The sequence below is a fragment of the Cynoglossus semilaevis genome, chromosome 9 (assembly GCF_000523025.1).
Source record: "Cynoglossus semilaevis isolate Cse_v1.0 chromosome 9, Cse_v1.0, whole genome shotgun sequence".
NCBI lineage: Eukaryota > Metazoa > Chordata > Actinopteri > Pleuronectiformes > Cynoglossidae > Cynoglossus > Cynoglossus semilaevis.
Window position 1 is genome coordinate 1,177,046 of NC_024315.1, and position 20,042 is coordinate 1,197,087.

Sequence of the window (20,042 nt, forward strand, 5' to 3'; positions counted from 1 at the left end):
TTCCCTCCCGCCTCCTCTTTGTGTGTTTTGATCCCCCCCCCTGTCTTCGCCCCCCCCCACCTCTGCCCCCCCTCCTCCCTCCACTCACTGTCTCTATGACACTGTGTGCGTTTGTAATTGTCCTGAAGAGATCCATAAACATTATTGCACCAGAAGAGAACAGTTGGCCCCCGGCTCCAGGACGGAGGATGAGGGTCGCGGTATAAAGTTAGTCGTAGTTGGTCTGATGGCTGTGTGTGGTGGAGAGTAGGACTGTTAATATAGTAGGCCTGTTAATACAGTAGACCTGCTAATACAGTAGGACTGCTAATACAGTAGGACTGCTAATACAGGAGACCTGTTAATACAGTAGACCTGCTAATACAGTAGGCCTGTTAATACAGTAGGCCTGTTAATACAGTAGACCTGCTAATACAGTAGGACTGTTAATACAGTAGGCTGCTAATACAGTAGGGTTCGTAGGAAGTAGGAAAAGTATTCCCCCACCCCCTCCAAAGTAGGAAAAACTTACTCTACAAAACATTTGGTGCTGGACTGAATTTTAATAATAATAATAATAATAATAATAAATTATAAAATAATTATTAATGAGGAATGCTTGCGTTAACAACAGGAATTTAACCCAGGACTCTCTGCTTCCGAGGCAGACAGTTCTGGGTTCGATTCCCAGAAGAACCTGGCAGGGGAAACACAATCACAAAAACAGCTTTTTTTCACTTTCATTTTAGAAACACAATGTTGGCGTTAAGTCTAATTTTGTTTTGTTTCCATCTTTGTAAAATCAACATAAAAAAACGGCGATCTTTCAGTTTACACTTTATATCCAGTGAAAGATGATAAAAAACCTACTGTGAGCTGATGCAGAAATCCAACATGGCTGCCTCTGTAGAGGACTAATTATTAAACTCACTAATTATTAAATGCTTCATTAATACAAAAAAGATGTGGTGATGCATCGATGACTCATCAAAAAACTGAAAAAAAAAACCCCAAAATGTTTTGTTGTTTAAAGTGGGACAAAGACAAACAGATTTCACACGTGTTCAACACTTGAATGTAGAGACTACAGCTGTCAATCTCTCCGCAGCTCCGCTCTCATTGGCCGTCGCGCCTCGGTCTCAGCCAATAGGAGGCGGCTTGGGGCGGATACCACCGCAGCCTCAGGTTGGCAGTGGCGGAGGAGCAGACGGAGGAGCCTCACTTTGCCGCTCCTACTGGTGAAGGAGAAGCAGCGGAGAAACAGTCCTCAGCCTGCCGCGCCCTTTCCTGCTCCTTCCCGGGACACTCGGCTCAGGTACAGCCTACAGTCCTCCTACCACAACCGGAAGAAAGGAGTGAGTCCGTCACGGACAGGTGGCTGAAACTTTTTTTGGGGAAAAAAAACCAACCCCCAAATCATCAGTCATGGAGGCGCGGTGAAGGAGCTTCAACGCTGGTTTTTACACTTTCTGTTCTTGTGGAGGTTGTTTTTTTTTGGCTCCACCTCGTGAACGGAGGGCGTTGAAAGTTTGACCTCAGGTGAAACGACGGAGTGAGTTTTTCTTTCCCTCCAAACTCTGGAATTACCTGAAGAACGAGTCCACTGACGCACACACCGGGGCAGGTGAGTTCAGCTGCCGTTCGTTTTCAGTTTCTTTTGGAGCAGAGTTCGTGTCGTCGTCGTTATTGTTGTGGAGGTGGAGGTGGAGGTGAAGAGACGCATCTAAATCCGCGTCCTTTTGTTTCTCCACCAGCAGGGGGTCCGAGCTTATTTCTACAATTGTCCTGCGGTTGGAAAAGTGATTTATTTTCCTAAAATAATTTTAAAAAACGCGCCTTTTTTCCATCGGATTTTTTACCGAAAATGCTGCTTCGAGATTCTCCAGTTTTCAGATGGTTTAGTTTTTTCAAACCAAGCGTTTTTTGTGAAAACGTGGCCAACTTTCTGGTGCTTTGCAAACTAGGAACCGCGGCCTCTCCGTGGTCCCTACTGGTATAGTGAATGGTCGTTAAACAGGGGTAGATAGTGATAAATACACGAGTGTTACTGTAATTTAGTCACACTTCACTCTGGATATGAATCATTATCTGCACTATCTGATGTGTTTCTTCCTCTGTTTCCTCTCTACACTTTGACATTTATGACTTCAGACTTTCATTCATTTATTAACCACTAGGTGCCCCCGCCGCACCCCCTCCCACAGACACATAGTTTTCTTTTTAAAATTAATTTGCGTGTCTAACTAAAAGGGTTTTTTTTTTTCAAACTGTACTGTAGGCGTTTATGGTAAAGACTCATGTTATGATGTAGTGAGGATTACTGGTTATTACTGGTTACTACTGGTTATTTATTATGATTATACTCTATGGCAACACCGGAAGGTTAAACAAAACAGAGCAGGTAGAGAGCTGATGTTTACAGCTGAGGCTTCGAACAAGTTGAAAAAAAAGTTTTTATCATCGACAGCACAATAACAAACAAAAACAAACCTATGGTTTTATTATTATATATTATTATTATTTATTATTATTATTTATTATGATTATACTCCCAAGTCTTGGGTTTTAAGGCTTAGTTGTTAATTATTTAATTTTTAAGAATTTAATTATTAAAAGTAATGAATGGTGAAGAATCAAAAAAGTAAATATCCAACATAATCACATACAATCATTTGAATTTTTTTCATTGATCGAAGATCAGTCAGTTTTTTTCTTTTTCAGATTATGTGTTCAGATTATGACACAGTGTTCCCTCCAACCCAGTTTTTTTTTTTTACAAACTTCCTCTTAACCGCAGTCTTTATGACAGTTCTTACAACTGTCATAAAAACTTCAGCCCAGTGCAGTACAGTGTAGTAGCAGTGTGTACTGTTGCTCAGGTTTGGGGGCTAACAGCTGCATGGTTGATATCAGAGTCAGAAATTCAGTCTTTTGACAGAATCTGCCAATCAGATATTTCGACAAAAAAGTAAATATCAGACATCACTAAATGTAACTGTATTTTTTGAAGTACTTCATGTACCAGAGTAGTTGCTTAGTCAGTAGTTAGGTTTGTGTACAGAGCAACGTTGTTTTTGCGATTCGACTTTTTTATCACGTAAATGAAACGTTAAATGACATCAGCAAATTTGAAAAAAAAAAGAGGCTAAATTTAAAATGTCTACGTTTTAAATTTTTGCTGAATTCCTTGATTAATTCTCTCTTCACTGCCTGGTCCTGAGTCACAGCAGCTGCAGCCTCACTGTTGTACTGACACATGATTCCACCCTGTGCTGGACTGGAGGAAAAATGTCAACTTGACTTCAAGTTCAGCCTCGGTCGAAGTCTTCGCTGCAGCATCAACGAACCCCCAACTTCTGTGGATGTTCCTCAAATACAGGCGTGGGGAAAAACTACGGCCCGGGGGTCCAGATGCGGTCCGCTCAGCGTTTTTAAATCCGGCCCACCAAACTTATCTAAATTCTACAACTGATTTATATTATCATCATACTTTGGCCTTTGACTTGATTTACATGTGATTTACCTACGTTCAAACGCCGCCCCCTCTGTCAAGTGTTAGGAACAATTGTGCCCACGCCTGCATTAAAGGCTGCTGCCTCACTCAGTCATATATATATATATATATAACTACAAAAGCATGTGACGTCAGCCAATCCAAGCAGGGCACCAGGGTTCACCTCAGGTACCGTCGACGTTGTTCTTCCCTAAAAATCCTGTCTCAGAAACGTGCAGCCGTGATTGGACACTTCCCCCTCAAGGCTTCCTGCTGTACGTGGGCCACGTCAGTGCCGCTAATGCAGCCAGAGAAACGTGTCTGTGCAGACGTCGGTCTAATTCAGCGGCCCAGGGAGATCGTTACGCAGCGTGACGTCCGGTGGCTGCGGCGGTCGCCCGTCTGCTGCACAGCTGGACGGAGACGTTTGACAGGAGGCAGTTAATTAAAGTAAAGACAAACAGGGAGACACCTCCTGAGGAGGTGAACAGAACTGCTGGTACTACCCAGAATCACAAGGTCACACACACGCACACACTCACACACACACAGCCACTCCCGACCACAGCAAGAGGGGTCTCAGTATCTGTGTGTGGGCTGTAAATCTGTCCCATTCAAAACAAATACCGGCCGACGTTGACTGGCTGTGGAGGAGGAGGAGGAAGAGGAGGAGGAGGAGGAGGAGGGAGAGCTGGGTGTGGCTCCTCTGGTAATGACCGGTTTGCATTCAAACTGGTGTTTACTGATTCAGCTCGATTCATTCACACACAAACACATTTTCACTTGATGCGTGAAAACGCACACCGTCAGCTCTGGACGCTCACTTCCTGTCTGCAGAGCGAGCAGCTCGGCTGGTTTGGTCTGAAACCTGCTGAAAACTTTTCTGTTTTTGTTTTTGTGAACGTCATGTATTTGTCACGTACTCACCGCTGCAGCCGTGCGGTACAGACACGTGGACCCGCAGACCACAGTTTGCTCCACATTGGGGCGGGGACCACGGAGGACACTCTGACAGGTTGTCGTTAGCGTTTGTCCTGTTGACTGTGTTGAGAACCGGTCCAAACGTTTCCCTTCGTCAACATCACGCCTGAGAACAACGAGGTTCAAACAGTCGAGATTCACAGATTTAATTTTTACAGAAACACAAAGTAACATCACTGTCGTCTGAGGTCAAGCTGTGCTAGCAGTGAACTCTCTGGGTTACACATCTGTGACTTAAGACCAGGATTAACCTGCAGCGCCCCCTTCTTGTAGGCAGGACTATTGTTAGGCTCATTGGTAATGTAAAAATAAAACAAAACACATGACAAAATACCTGCAGTTCTCATTGTTTACATCCATTTATACATACAGTATGTGCATATATATATAATTTCTCATTGTTTACATCATTTATACATACAGTATTCTGCATATATATATATTTATATATATTACATGAAAATATATAATTGTAAAGTGAAGCTGCCTTTGTTGAGCCACTGAAATAAATTACCCATGATTCCAGAGAGACTCTGAAATAGAAAACAACGGTCGTCCAGTACAAGTATTTGTGTCAGTGTATCTCTACTGCAAAGTCATCAGAAGTATTTGAACTTTGGTACTCAGTATCAGTACTCAGTATCAGTCTAAATTAATACTGCGTTTTTTTTTGGTACTTTCCTTCTCTGTTTTTACAGTGAAAACACTCACATCGCACGGTGTTCCAGAGAAAGAGCGGGTCACGGAGGTTCCTGCCCCGTGTGTGTTTTCTGTGTGTGTGCGTGACTGTTTGGATTGGGATTGAGTTACAGAGTGGGATTGTGTAATCCTGAGGTGTGTCTCTGCTGTTTCCACTGTTGACGCCTGAACTCATCCACGGTGCCGCCGTACGCGCAGTCGTGCTGCGCTGGCGAAAGAGGAAGAAAGTGTGAAGGAAGAGTCGTGTTGACGCCACGCCCACCAGGTGGCAGCGGTCCTGTTTACAGTCAACAGTGGATTTAAGGTCGCTGTTGTGGTTGGCCTTGGGCTGTGTTAGATTTTGATTAGACGGCCTCTCGTGGAATCCACATTTTTGCGCGGTGACTCGTCAGACCCTGCGGAATTGAACGGTTGACCTCCGCAGCTGTGATAGTGAAAGAACTGCTGTCGCTGCCAATCACAGCGCTCTGACTTCACGATGTCCGTCTGTGGATCCTTGTCAAACCTCGACAAGAATTCAAAGATGGTTTTAATTAGAAAGAATTCAATATTTGGCCGTGATTCTTTGATTTGTCACAAACGCTGATCAGAACCAACAGAAACGTTCAGTGTTTGAAGTCTTTCTTTGACAAGACGTGACTCAGTCTGATTGTTGTTTTATAAAACAGGTTTTGTCTATGAAGATTCTCAGTCGTCAGGGTCAGGTTTAAAAAAGTTCCGTTAGGCACAGTTTGACTGTACAGTTTTGTTGTTCTGTGAGGCACAGTTTGACTGTACAGTTTTGTTTGTTTGTTTGTTTGTTTGTTTGTTTGTTTGTTCAGGAGCCAGTGTTGATGTTTGATTTCTCCACAGGCTGAGGAGACATAAATCCGGCTGATGGCATGCTGATCTCCACGCCGCCTGCAGGGGGGAGTGTGCATGGTGCCCTAATCCTTTTCCACAGTTCACCGTCTGCAGCGCCCTCTAGAGTCACAGATCCTCTCTGATTGCACACCTCCGCACCTCGTCTCAACATGGATACGCACACGGACGACGAGGAGGGATGCTACTACAACCGCACCGTCAAGTTCTTCTACGAGAAGAGCGGCAAGAACATCACCGACCACTGGCGCACGCGTGACTACGCCATCGTCAGTTTGGGGATGACCGTCTGCTTCATCGTCATCTTTTCAAACCTTTTGGTCATCGCGGCTATTTTTAAGAACAAACGCTTTCACTTCCCCATCTACTACCTGTTGGGTAACCTGGCCTGTGCCGACCTCTTCTCAGGTGAGTCCGCCGGTCTCCGTGGAAACCGATCAGTGCTTGGTTTATTAAATGATGTCCGACGTTAACTTGTTCCAGATATCTGATGGGTGTGGCTTTCTTTCTATTGTTAACTCACACATCATTTGGTGAAACTCTGGCGTTATTGGTTTTTCATTATCGGATTAAAAAACTGATATTGATTCTTACAGATATCACACAATTATTTGGTGATATTGGGGCCGTCATGTTGGTTGGAAACCGTTAGAGTAGTTTCTGTGTTAGTCACGGGGAGGATTGTGAAAACTGGCTTCTTTTATCTGTGAGTCAAAAGGATTTCTGAAAAACTACTGAAATGATTATTAAGAAACATTTCTCTATAACTCCTACGAGTGTGGAAAAAAGTTATGTCCGCGTTCGAAACTCAGTTCACAGCCTTCACTTCTGAAACCTTGAAGAGGAGTTATGTCTGCGTTCGAAACCGCCTTCACTTCTGAAACCTTGAAGAGGAACTTTGGTCAACCACCAGACAGAACACACCTTGTTGTGTCAGTTAGCTGTAATAAAAAAAAGTTGTTTTTTTTTATTGCTTTTGTATTGACAGCGATGCTGCACTGTTGATTAATCACGATTAATTGGGATCAACAATACAGCTAACTTTACCCAGAAGCCTTTTCTATATATCGACAGGTTGATGTATTTTCTTTTGTGATGAATCAACATGATGGAATTATTGATGACGAGGAAAATGTTCAGAACAAACTGGAACAGTACGATAAAAGTTAGCCTTTAGCCGGCGGTGGTTTTGAGTCGTTCTGGTCATTGGTCGACCAACCTGCTGCTCAGAGTCACCTGGGTCGTTATTAGCACTCAAACCAATGCCTCCGTCTGCTGCGCTTCCACAGGTATCTCCTACCTCCACCTGATGTTTCACACTGGTCCCTGGACCATCAAACTCTCCAAGTACCAGTGGTTCGTCCGCCAGGGTCTGATAGACACCAGTCTGACGGCCTCCGTCCTCAACCTCCTGGCTGTGGCCGTGGAACGCCACCAGACCATCTTCAACATGCAGCTGCACAGCAAGATGAGCACCCGCCGCGTCTTCATCATCATCGTCTTCATCTGGCTGCTGGCCGTAATCATGGGTCTGGTGCCCACCATGGGCTGGCACTGCCTGTGCGACCTGCCCAGCTGTTCCACCATGGCCCCGATGTACAGCCGCAACTACCTGGTGTTCTGGGGCGTCCTCAACCTTCTCACCTTCTCCATCATGGTCGGCATCTACACCCGCATCTTCATCTACGTCAGGCGTAAGAGCAAGCAGATGTCGCAGCACACGTCGCAGATGAGACTGAAGGAGACGGTGTTAAATCTGATGAAGACCGTCTTCACCATCCTGGGTGAGGCTCGAACTCTGCCACAGAAATCATTCATTATTCATTCAAAATATATCATCATCATATAAATATTTAATATAATAATATTGAATAAAATATGAAATTGTTGGTTCATAATGTAGCGGTTAGCACTCCTGCCTCTGGAGCACGGAGTCCTGGGTTCGATTTCCTAGAGGAACCTGCAGGGGGCAGTTTCCCAAATATGGGATCAATAAATTTTAAATTATTATTATTATTATTTTAAAGACGTAAACTTTGCTTGTTGGTTTTAGAGATATTGAAGCTGCAGTTCTTGTTGTGAAAGGCTGCTCAGAGATGAGGAGTGGCAGAGAAGTGTGTGAGTGTGGTGCAGGGCATCCATGAGAGGGGGTGGCAGTGATAGAGACGGGGAGTGGGTTTTCATGGACGATGTCCAGCAATATTTCTCTTTCTTGAATTATAGTTAAAAAGTATTTGTTTTCTGAGAGAGATGTGATGTTGATTCTATATATATAAATATATAAATTAATATATATAAATTTACTATTTACAGTTGTGGTGAGAACACACTAAGTTTCAGGAAGTTTTTTTTTTTCGTTCTGCACCGACGCTGACTGATTTCTCAGTATCTGTGTGGACGGTTGTCTCCGCACGTCTGGACTTGTCAACCCTCCCTCACACACACTTCCATCTTCCCTCTTTTCTCCCACTGATTCTCCCATTTTCTGCTGAAGCCGCCGTTCTCTCCTCCATCTTCTGCCCCCCCCTCACCCCCTCACCGTGCTCCCAGCCTCCTCTGCCTCGGCTACGACTTTTGATTAAATTCCATAACATTTAAAAAAAAAAAAATGAAAATAATAGTTGCATCTTTTCTCCAGTCGCTCAGCAGCAACGACTGAGCAACTCTGGCATGTGAGGAGGGTGAGGAGGGTGAGGAGGGTGAGGGAGGTGTAAAGCACGCCCTGACAGGTCTCTGCATAGTTCATGGTTGTGACAGAAAACAGCGTCTCCGCTGTCTGCGCTGCACACCAGCGCCCCCTCTGTCTATGGCTAAAATTCAGATTTTTTTCCCTCCTTTTGGAGGATTTATCAATATCTAAGGTTGAAGGAGGGGCTCGGGGGTCAAGGGTCAGGAGGTCATGTGATCACACTATCAATGTGTCCATCAATGTGTGAATGTGTGTGTATGTGATGAATTCCCACTAATGTTATGACAGTGAAACCTCAGAGTCAGAACCTGGTCGGTGAATGTCCTCGTAACCTGCTGAATAACAACAGTGTGTGTGTGTGTGTGTGTGTGTGTGTTTGTATTGTCTTCTCAGGAATTTCCAGTTAATTCCCGTTCTCCCTCCTCTTTCACATTCTTCAAACCTCTGTTCCTCCTCTTTCCGCCTCAAACTCCTCACCTCAGCCTTGAAAGAGTTTTTTTTAATTTTTTTTTATCAGTGACTTCTTGTGTTGACGTCTTGTGTTATTGCACCTCTCCTGATGCCCTGACGTGCCCTTCACCTCCCTCTTACATTCTTGCAGGCTGTTTCGTGATCTGCTGGACGCCGGGTCTGGTCGTTCTGCTGCTGGACGGCCTCGGCTGCGAAAAGTGCCAAGTGCTGCGCTACGAGAAGTACTGCCTGGTGCTGGCCGAGTGCAACTCCTTCGTCAACCCCATCATCTACTGTTTCAGAGACAAGGACATGAGGAGGACCTTCAAGCAGATCCTGTGCTGCGTCTTCAGACGCGGCGGCGGCGGCAGCAGCGACGGCGCCTCCGCCCACTTTACCACTCTGGATCAAGAGGTACTGTCAGAGAGCAATGGCGGCGACAGCGATCACAAAAAACCAATAACCCACTCACGGGACTTTAGACGATAAACCATAAAAACTGACAAAAGTAAAAAGAACAGCAACTCACACCAGGACCAATCTGTTCTTTTTGAATTTAAAAAAAAAAAGACAAAAAATCTTTTTGCTCAGTCACTTGGTTTTTTTTTTTTCATTTTTCAAAAATTGGACGAAACAAGTCGTAAACTGTTTCAAAGCTGTCGTCAGTTCCAGCCGTGACCTTTTCTCGTCTTGGTTCTTCACCTGTGTGTGTGTCTGCAGAGTAGAACTCGCTTTTTGAAAATATTTGATGTTGTTACTGCTTTACTTCTTACTCAGATCCAAACGATGTTCTTCTGACGTTAAAACCTTAACAAATATCATTTGTCCCACCGTGTGTGTGTGTGTGTGTCGTGGTGTGTGAGCTGCAGGTGTGTGTTGTTCTCACCGCTGTTTCACAGGAAACCACCAGAGTTTAAATTCTCACTTCTCTGTACATCAACCTCTCGAATGTGATCAAAAAAAACACACGGGCAGGAAACGGCAGTGTGTGTCGGTCGGTCGGTCGGTGGACGAAAAACTGCGTATGACGCACCAACAGGAAAGCGTTCGTGGTTTTCTGCAGCTCACGCTCCCGCGGCGTCGCTCGGAACATTTACAGAGAGAGAAATCCAAAAAATCAGAGCGGTGGATTTTCACTGAGAGACGGACGAATCGTCTTCACCACCGGAGGTTGAAGAAGGTTCTGATTGGCTTCATGTAAATATGTTTATGGAGCGTTTTTGTTTTCTTTCCTTTGCTGTTTGTGTGTGTGTGTGTGTGTGTGTGTGTGTGTGTGTGTGTGTGTGTGTGTTTTAAACCCCTCCAGATGTTCACTGCTGGTTGGAGTTTGTCGTTCTCTTCGCCGCATTTCTCTGAGTTGTTGCTCTGGCATGTGTGTCTGTTGGACGTGTGCACCCTGTTATTCTCTCTCTCTCTCTCTCTCTCTCTCTCCCTCCCCCTCCCTCCCTGTTATTCCACACAACAGGACATGCAGTCATGTGTGGCGTTGTACTCGTGTGTGTGTGTGTGTTACTGTAAATACTCCTCAGATTCTTTGAATTCGACTCCGACTGTTGGTGTTTTTTTTTTTTTTTTTTTTGAGCGTTCAGGATCATTTTGTCTTTTTGTTTTTTATCTGCAGTTTATTTTTTTGTATTTTTCTTGTTGACACTGATATGAATAAATCCACGTGTGTCCTCATCTGTGATTGGCCGGCTCACCTCTCTGCACCGTCGCCGTCGTCCTGTTGAGGGAACTGAAATGAAACGATTCTTCGTTTGAAATCATTTCATTTGAGTCAAACATTTAAAAAAAAATCTCAGCTCCAAAAATCTGACCATTGAAAAGATGCCTGAACATTTTCTCACCACTTCCTCTTCCTCCTCTGTCATCATCTTCATCGACTCATAACAGTGAGAATTTAAACTCTGTTCACATCCGATCTTTGACCTTTAACCTCTGTCTGCTATCTTAGCCAGCTAAGATAGCTAAGCTAACACTGACCCGGCTTTTGTTCACAGAGCAAAGCTGGAACTCTGTTAACCTGTTAACCTGTTAACTTAATAACTTGGCAGGTGATTTAATTTTGTAGCAAAAACCTCAAATCCAATCACAGAGGGTCAGTTTAAAGACCGCCACATCACTGAGCTCCCATGATGCACTCTGTCTGCAGGACAGACTCTTAACACCACTAACTAAATAAGGAATAATGCTACATATAATATACATATATAAATGAAATGTTATTGGATTAGAGACGGTCATGTGACCTCACCTGTCCTTAGTCGACGTGACTAACCCATTTTTCCTTCTGTCTTCTCCACTTCCACTTCCTGTCGACTCTTTTCCCTCGTTCCAAACTCCTGTCTTTTCCCTCTCTCTCTCTCTCTCTTCCTCTCTCTCTCTCTCTCTCTGTTCTGTAGAATCATAAATCCCGTAGGTCCGCTCCGGCAGAGAGGAGCAACGGGAGGCCTCTCATCTGTGACGGCGCTGAAGACGCGCACGCCAACTCCGACAACTGGAATTAAACATGGACCTCAGAGTTGATGGAGAGATAAGGAACACACACACACACACACACACACACAGACACACAGACACTGACGGTGGGCCGTGTCTGAGGACGCACACGTAAACAAACCTGAACGTCTGTTTCCTCTCAACACGGCGGCCGCTGCGACCACAAACCGTTTCTCCTCTGAGCGCATCTTTATCGGCGCTGACCGTGAACCACGGCGTGAAGCTGCTCTGGTCGACGGGAAGAGGAAAAGTGATGAGTGTTTGTGCTGTGTGGCGTCTGATAAAATCAGAGACACAGTGGACGTGGTGTCTCCCAGTGTTGACAGGAGTGTTTCCTGTTTAGACGTAAACAGCTGTCAGCGGTGGAAGAGGCCACGCCCCCCCTCCCCCCTCTCCCCCCCGAGGAACACACGCGAGAGATGTGATAGACAAGGCCGTCACTGGTTAGAGTTCATTAGTTAACCAACTAGTTGACTTAACTAACCAGAAGGAGATGAGTCCAAAATGATGTTGGTAACAAGAAACAAAACAGGGTTAGGGTTAGTTAGGTTAGTTAATGAGTTAAAGTCTTAATCAGATTCAGCTTTTACTCAGTTAAAAAATAAAAAAATGTCGCCATAGTTACGACAGTCCCACCTCCCTGGGAAATATAAAGGGTTTTCCTTTTGCATTTTTACATTTCAAAATTAATGAATTAATTAATTTCACATTTCTAATTAATGTCATAAAGAACTCCCCTTAAACCCCCCACACTGTCTCCTCGCCCCCCCCTTTCCCCCCCACTGTCTCCTCGCCCCCCTGTAAAAAACGTGGTTCAGTCCACACGGTTCCTGGTACTGTTTTCTTTCACAATGCATTTGTTCAGAAACTAGAAGTTAGTCCTTTAAAGATTTAAACAACTATATATATATTCACATATATATGTATATATGTGTGTCCATATATATGTATATATGTTTATATATGTATTTAGTTAGTTGGATTTTACCTTTATTTTTAAGTTCGCTAAACCCGTTTTGAACAGATGCCCAGTCTGTCAGTGAGCTCACGATGATGCAACATGTCGTTTATTGTCGTTTATTGTCGATTATTGTCGTTTATTGTCGTTTATTGTCTTTAACTTTAACTTTCAAACTGACTTGAAAGTAACTTGAACCTGAACTTCGTGAAATCCTGGGCTGTTAACGTTGTGTGTGTTTGCGTCATGTAGAGCGCCCCCCCCGTGTCCTTGAGCTAAAATGACACCAATACTGTCCCCGGTGGCTTTTTGATGTAAATCTTTATTTAACTCCTTGTTCTTAATGTACAGTTCATCATTATATTGCACTTAACAACTGTAAAAAACGGAGGTTTTACCAAAAAAATATTTTATTTAAATTGAGTCCAAAGCCGGGGTAGGCAGACTTTCATCGTGGGCTTTTTCAAAACGTTTTACACAATTTCTTTTAGCCATTGTTTTTAGCCTTCATTCTAGATCTAGTTTGACCAGAGCGTGTCAAGAGTAAAAATATGTGAAAAATGAGTATTTACAGCCTTCAGAAACATAGTAAACACAGATAGTGTTTACTATTCGTGTTGGGCTGGAAAAAAAAAGAAAGAATTGAAACTAATCCTCTAACATTAGACTTAAGAAGGTTGATTAGTCACAGGATGTTGTAGAAAACCGGCTCTTCCTATTGGCCGACCCACATGCAGCGGTGAAGTTAATATGAAACACGGTCTGAGGGCTTCAGCTCCACAGGAAACCTGGTTACCCCGGCTTTACTCAAATACCCCACAGTGATGTAAAGCTGTGGGTTTGGTTTAGCATGTTGCAGCTTTTGAATGTCACGTCTGCGTTCAGTGCAGAATATCTGTGGTCGCGATGTCGCTCGTATGCTAACTGTGTGACACGGTCGACGCTGCATAACCTCGGCTCAGTGACATCATTAAAAAGTTTGAAATTCCGTCGTTCATCTGCTTTTTTTTTTTAAATTATTTTTATTTTTATTGTCTTCCTATTGGATTAATGACTTTTCTGTTATGACCTTTTGACCCTGGCCGACACATCGAGCTCATGACCGCCTGTAGTTTCACCTTTGACCTTTTGTTTACACCGTCCAGTGGTTCTGCGGTTTCTCCAGAAGACGGAACAAACCTTTGGTTGAATACTGTTTTTTTTTTTTTAGGATTTGGAGAAAATCTTTTCCTCTTTTATCTGTTTATCTTCGTTCCCCTCCACTCCTTCTCCTTCGTTCCCTTCTCCTCTTTCTCCTTCCTTCCTGGCGAATCAGAGCGGATCAGTTTCTTCTTCATGTTATCAAAAGAAAACCTTTTCTTGGCTCCTGACAGTGACCCCCTCCTGTGGGGACCCTTCCCCTTTTTCAGGTTGTTCAAGTTCATTTTATCCAAAACGGTTCCCTTCTTGCGTTTCTTGTTGGATAGCGCCCCCTTCAGGTCACTCCAGGCTCTTTTCAGTGGTGTCTTCTTCTTTTTTTTCAAGAAAAAGCTCTTTTTGGAAGGAGCTCCGCCCATCGTCCTGCAGGAGAAATGACCACGTGTTTAATTATATTTGATTTCTAATGTAATTTAAATTTAAAGAATCAAAAAATGTCAAAAACAACGATCAGTTACAAACACACATTTTGAATTTTCACGTCATTCCAAACGAAGGTAAATGACAAGTTCAGTGGAAACAGTGTGTTTAAATAATATAATATAAATACAGGAGGACGACACACACACACACACAGACACAGACACACACACTGACCTCCCTCCTTCAGTCCTGTCCACAGTCACAGTCACAGTTGTTGAAAACTCTCTCTCCTCCGTTCACTTCAACAACAGTTCACCTCCTCCTCTGCTCTGCTCTGAGGAGACACTGACAGCAGCAGGTTCTGCTCCGGTTCATCATGGACTGCTTAATCTGACGAACCAGTTCGGTCACATTCTCCGAGTTTCACTGATGACATCATCTGATCCTCCTGGTTTTTCTTTTTTTTTTTTTAATGTAAATATTCTCCGGACATGACGAGAAATTTTTTATGGTTTTAAAAACAGATTTTTATTTTATTTTATTTTTTTAACTTTCTGTTCTTCACCCTAAATATTTCCAACTTAACAGAGTATCAATGGCTGAGTATTTAGGATCTTACTCGATGCTACCATCTTGTGGTAAAAGCCAGATTTCACAGTTGTGACATAAAATCAGAGTAAAGTAAGTAAAGAGTTCAGTTGGTGTGAAGTTCAGACAGGAGTACAGTTAAAAAATTTTTTATTTTTTTTATTAAAACAGAAACAGAGTTCGCTGCACCAACTGAAAAACGTTAAGGTTCTGAGATTTGATCCCTCACCTGACTTCTGTATCACAGGCCACACATTTTAGTTGCATTACTGCCATCTACTGGGTAAGTACATTTACTTATAAAAATGTAAAGAACTGCTTTGGATTTAAAAGATCACAGTTTCACATGATTTTTGTTTGTCCTAAATGTTATGACTGTTGACTTTGACTTCATGTCATTTATATCTGTTTATATTTTCATATATATTTTACATGGTCTAACTCTGATTCTAATTCCTTTCACCGATGTCATCATTAAAATTTTATGCCCGGCTCTGCGTCACAGGGTCCCGCCCCCTCCATCCCTCCTCCCCCTCCTTCTCTTCCTCCTCCTCGTCACATTTCCCCGGTGCTGCTGCCGCTGCCTCCGCGCTCTCCGTGCGCCACAGCGCGGTCATGGTCGACTCCCCCAGCTCGACGAGGAGCTCCTCGGTGCCGGAGATCAAACCGCTGGACCAGTACGACTTTGACCGGGCCAAGACCTGCGCCAGTGTCCGGTGGCTGTTGTCGAAGTGGTTCGGTTCTGCAGGTACAGACTGCTTTCTCTTCTCCTCACATCAGTGGGTGATGGGTGGGGCGCTCCATCGTTTGTCCTCTCGGGCGGAGACGCAGTCCACAGTTTGGACACCAAGGCCTTAAATAAAGGAAACGACGTTCATGTCGTAGCAGCATCCTCCCTCCTCCCTCCTCCCCCAACATCAGCACCGCCATCCTCCACCCTCACCTCACCACCACGCTGCTGCTGCTGCTGCTGCTGCTGGTGGTGTCCCTGATGCTCCCTCCTGCCCCCCCCCCCCCCCCCCCCCCCCCCGGGGTGCACCTGTCTGGCTGTTAATGGGTCGGTGCTGCATCATATTTATGTCAGTGTTACGCATGCATGTTGGTCCAGAGCATCAGCCTCAGCATCATCGTCAGATGCTGTTACACCTCCGGCCTGTGGGGGGCGGGGGAGGGGGTTCCCTGCCAAAAAAAAAGGATTAGCATTAACAGCAGGAACATTGAATCACACTGATAACACTGCAGTTTTATGGGTAATAATAACAACAACCCTGGAGCACAGACAAAGACACTGACTCGTGTCTGTGTTTTTGTTTTTATTTGTTGTTATTTATTAATGTGGATAAAAACAAAGACAATGGTTCAAAGTTTAGTTTTGAGTCGTTACTGTCCATGTTGACGAGACATTTCCTGACAAAGATCGTCCATCAGATCAGCTGTCATGATGATGATGATGTCACTGTCAGTGATCGACCAATGACAACGTTTGTCTCGTAGCTACTTCTCTACAATGTTTGGTCGCATTTTTGGACTCACATTCCACTGATTTATATACAGTATATTCATGTTTTATTTCACATATGTTTTATATAAATATATGTATATATATATGGATCTCTCTCTACATATATGAGGTTATTGATCCATCTAATAAATCCTAATCACCGACTGGACGCTCAGCTGTGTGTACGCTCTCTCTCTCTCTCTCTCTCTCTCTCTTTCTCTTTCGTCTGTTTCTGTAATTTCAGCCACAGCAGCGCGTGGTCACGGTCGTGACGTCATCACGGTCACGGTTCAGGTTCTGTGGAGTGACACGCTGACGTCACAGCGTCTGCAGTTGTAAACTCTCTCAGCTTGTGCCGTTATAACCATCGGTGTTTTACCTTGTTGTCGTGTTTGTTTTGTCATGTGACCTGAGTCGTGTGGATCTCTGAGCCCAGAGGCGGTGACTGTCAGGCTCGGATTCTACTGTTATATTATGAGATTGTGTGAAATTTACTTCGATTTGAGACAGAGAGTAAATACGTTGAACTTGAAGAAAAAAAAAGATGAAACATGTAAACAAACGTCTGAATGATGACGACGATGATGATGACGATGACGTCAGGTCTGTCTGTTTCCTGTTCCTGTCTCTGCTGGAGTCAATCACCGTGATCACACTCACCTGTGTCTCTGTGAGATCTTTGTTTTGTTTGTTCAGTTCACCTCAGGAACTGTTGTGTTTTTATAATGATTGGTTGTTTTTCTTGAATCCTTGACTTTTTTTTGCCGTGTGTGTGATTTTTTTTTTTCTGTTTCTGATAATCCAGATTAGATGAAGCTGCGTGGGTCTGGTTCTGCAGTCTGGTCTCTGTGTGGGACAGTGAGACCAACCGTGACCAGGCCCACTGTAGTGACACCCCCCCCCCCCCCAGAGTCAGTGGTTCAACCTCAGGGTGTGAATCACTGCAGTCGGTGTGTGTGTGTGTGTGTTTTGGGGGGGTCCAGGGGGGGTCATTCCTCTGGCAGTTTAAATAGATTGTTCCGTCAGAACACAGTGTTCTACTTTAAATATTTTTATTTTTTTATTTTAACTCCTGTTTTACTGTTTTCTGTAAATTTTTCTTTTCTTTTCTCCGATCATCTGAATCATCCTGAGGTGAACTGAACTGAACAGAACTGTGTTCCGGCCCAGTTAGAACAGGGTCAGGGTCGTGTGGACACACACACACACACACACACACACGACGGGTAAATCATTCTGTCCTTAATGTTCCCTCGTCCCAGATTTGTTCTCTCGCTCAGTGTGACCTCCGGCTCCAGGCTGAAGTCGCCCTCTGTCTGATGGACTCAGACTCTGCTCCTGGTCCATCAGTCACCGCTGGTGTGGTTGTACCAGCGGTGACCAGTGCACAGGCACAGCTGCTCAGGTCACTCAAGGTCAAGTTCGTCTCTAAACATTTTAATCACCGAGTTCAAAACTACAGCTGCAGGTTTTTTTACAAGTTTAGTTTGAATAGCAAATGTAGAGTGCTGCCACCTGCTGGAGAGGAAAGTTATCTTCTCTCACAGGGCGGAGGATGTGGTGACTTTTTTTTGGTAACGTTGACAACGTAACGTCCAGTGGTAGAACTTCACAGTCAGAAGAGTTGATTTGTCTTCCGTCTCTGTCCTCAGAAAACGTCCCCGTGGAGTTTCTGGACCCGGTCTACAAGGACCAGCATGGCCAGGAACACCTCAAACCCGGCGTCTCCAAGCTGCTGCTGTCTTCAGAGATCTACTGTCGAGTTCAGTCTCTGCTGGTCCAGACTCACCGCGCCTCAGGATCCCAGGCTTCTCCCTCCGACAGCTCCGCCCTGCTGCAGTACCTCACCAAGAAGGGCCTGTCCCCAAAGGTCCAGGACGTGGATGTGACCGAGGAGGACCTGAGCAGAGTCCCCATCAAGACGGTAACTTCCTGTTCTTCTTCTGCTGTTGGATGTGTTGTTGTTTGAACCCGGCGGTCTGATGATGTCACTCTTCCCGGTCTGTCCAGAAATCCCATGTGGCCCTGATCGACTCTCTGATGTCACTGTCCGCTAAAGAGACGGTGGAGCAGGTGAAGATGGCGGCGGAGGCCGAGCACATGGGCGTTGGCGCTCCGTGGGAGAACGCTCTGCTCTTCTGGGTCAACCTGGTGCGACCCTCACTCAGTCAGTCGGTCGGTCGGTCGGTCGGTCAGTCAGTGAGTCAGTCAGTCAGTCAGTCAGACAGACAGACAGTCAGTGAGTCAGTCATTCGGTCAGTCAGTCAGTCAGTGAGTCCGTCAGTCAGTCAGTCGGTCAATCAGTCAGTCATCACAAGGAAATGATGTCAAATGAACTTCATATGTTTGTTTTTGGACTGTGGGAAATTAATGTTTGGCGCCCCCTAACTGCCAAATGCCTAAAGAATGCTCCGACCACAGATGAGGAATTATTACAGTATTAACAGGAGTTGACGTTTCCTGACTTCGTCCTGTGTTCGCAGCTGAACCAGAGGCTGAGAGAGTGCACAGAAGACGAGGAGCCGCCGAGGTCACAGACCTGTACAGACCTGCAGTCTGTGAAGGACACGGTAACACACACACACACACACACACACCTTATATTCATTCGTACAGATCAACGTGTCATTTTACCCTAATCATCGCCTGTTGATGCCTAACTGCCTGACCTCTGACCCCTGACCTTGACCTCTCTTCACCTGCTACTAACTTTAACCGGAGCCTCAGGTTTGAACACATTAGGTTCAGGCTTCGCTCCAGATCAGGACATTTAAAAAAAAAAAAACCAAACAGTCTAAACTGATTCCTCTTAAATGTTTACAGACGACCAACAACAGAAACCGTCGACTCCCCCTACAGGCGGGCTGCGCTGCTCCATTATTGTCGTTTTATTTAAATCTAATCTAAACTTGTAACTCACTCAAACCGTCTTCCACAGTCCATTAGCCTTTTAACCTCACCTAAAAGTCAACCTGGTGTTGTTCAACCGTGGGGTCGTGACCCCACATGGGGGTCACCTCGCCTTCAAATGGGGTCGCCTGAAATGTAAAAAAATAATTGGCGAAGGAATTACAAATAAAAATATTTTTACAACTAACCGTTGCACCGGCGACAGCCACTAAAATGTCTCTGAGGTCAAAACACGGTTGTGAACCACTGACGTGACCTGAGCCGACGCTTTATCACCGTCAACACATTGATTGTAAATGATCAGTGTCCAGTGAAGGACGCAGTGTTGACCCAAGTGCATGATGGTCTGTAATCCATTAGCCCTGGTTCGACTCGGTCTGTGGAGGAATGTTACTGCGACCGTGTGAAGTTCTAATTCACCGATCTGTTCCGGTCAGTGATTGGTCAGTGATTGGTCAGTGACGCACGTGCTAATGGCTATGGCTGCCCACTGTAAGTGGGTCGGATCAATTGTTCTGCCCCAGCACGCACGTGTGTGTGTGTGTGTGTGTGTGTGTGTGTGTGTCGGTCTACAACAGTCACGAGACCGACTGGAAGAAGGAAGACGGTTTGATGGAGTTGAGTGTCGAACCTTGAACGGTGCCTGCTCCGTCTCTGTTGTACAGTGTCAGTCCAACCGCTGGTACTGGAAACTAGTCCCCGTAAGTGTCCTTTTCTTCTTCTCCTCCTCCTGGACGTCCTTTTTCTACGTGTGTGTGTGTGTGTGTTTGTTGACATATTGTGTCCAATGTAAACAATCTGTCAGGGAGGGGTGGGGGTTTTAGGACGTATCTGACAGTGTTCAACACACATAACACACACACACACACACACA

General features: G+C 44.8%; 2 protein-coding genes and 1 long non-coding RNA gene across 3 annotated transcripts in view; 2 read left to right on the top strand and 1 right to left on the bottom strand.

The window, feature by feature from the left end:
* The window catches only part of lpar2b (lysophosphatidic acid receptor 2b), a 19,297-nt gene extending 5,700 nt beyond the window's left edge, over positions 1 to 13,597 (top strand). Inside the window, exons 5-9 of the mRNA XM_008316282.3 lie at positions 1,088 to 1,603; positions 6,005 to 6,421; positions 7,303 to 7,797; positions 9,304 to 9,566; positions 11,555 to 13,597. Of these exons, the coding sequence (XP_008314504.1) occupies positions 6,166 to 6,421; positions 7,303 to 7,797; positions 9,304 to 9,566; positions 11,555 to 11,659 (1,119 nt within the window). The 5' untranslated portion in view covers positions 1,088 to 1,603; positions 6,005 to 6,165 and the 3' untranslated portion in view covers positions 11,660 to 13,597. The remainder of the gene's footprint in view (positions 1 to 1,087; positions 1,604 to 6,004; positions 6,422 to 7,302; positions 7,798 to 9,303; positions 9,567 to 11,554) is intronic.
* Positions 13,598 to 13,820: 223 nt separating this feature from the next.
* Positions 13,821 to 15,485, bottom strand: LOC103383232 (uncharacterized). Its single transcript, XR_521999.3, has 2 exons — positions 14,404 to 15,485; positions 13,821 to 14,169 (listed from the first exon to the last, which is right to left on the bottom strand). It is a non-coding gene; the product is annotated as an uncharacterized LOC103383232 (long non-coding RNA).
* Positions 15,486 to 18,227: 2,742 nt separating this feature from the next.
* Positions 18,228 to 20,042, top strand: part of LOC103383260 (calmodulin-regulated spectrin-associated protein 3-like) — a 10,700-nt gene continuing 8,885 nt past the window's right edge. Inside the window, exons 1-3 of the mRNA XM_025058828.1 lie at positions 18,228 to 18,409; positions 18,742 to 18,828; positions 19,834 to 19,869. Coding sequence (XP_024914596.1) covers positions 18,299 to 18,409; positions 18,742 to 18,828; positions 19,834 to 19,869 — 234 coding nt within the window. The 5' untranslated portion in view covers positions 18,228 to 18,298. The remainder of the gene's footprint in view (positions 18,410 to 18,741; positions 18,829 to 19,833; positions 19,870 to 20,042) is intronic.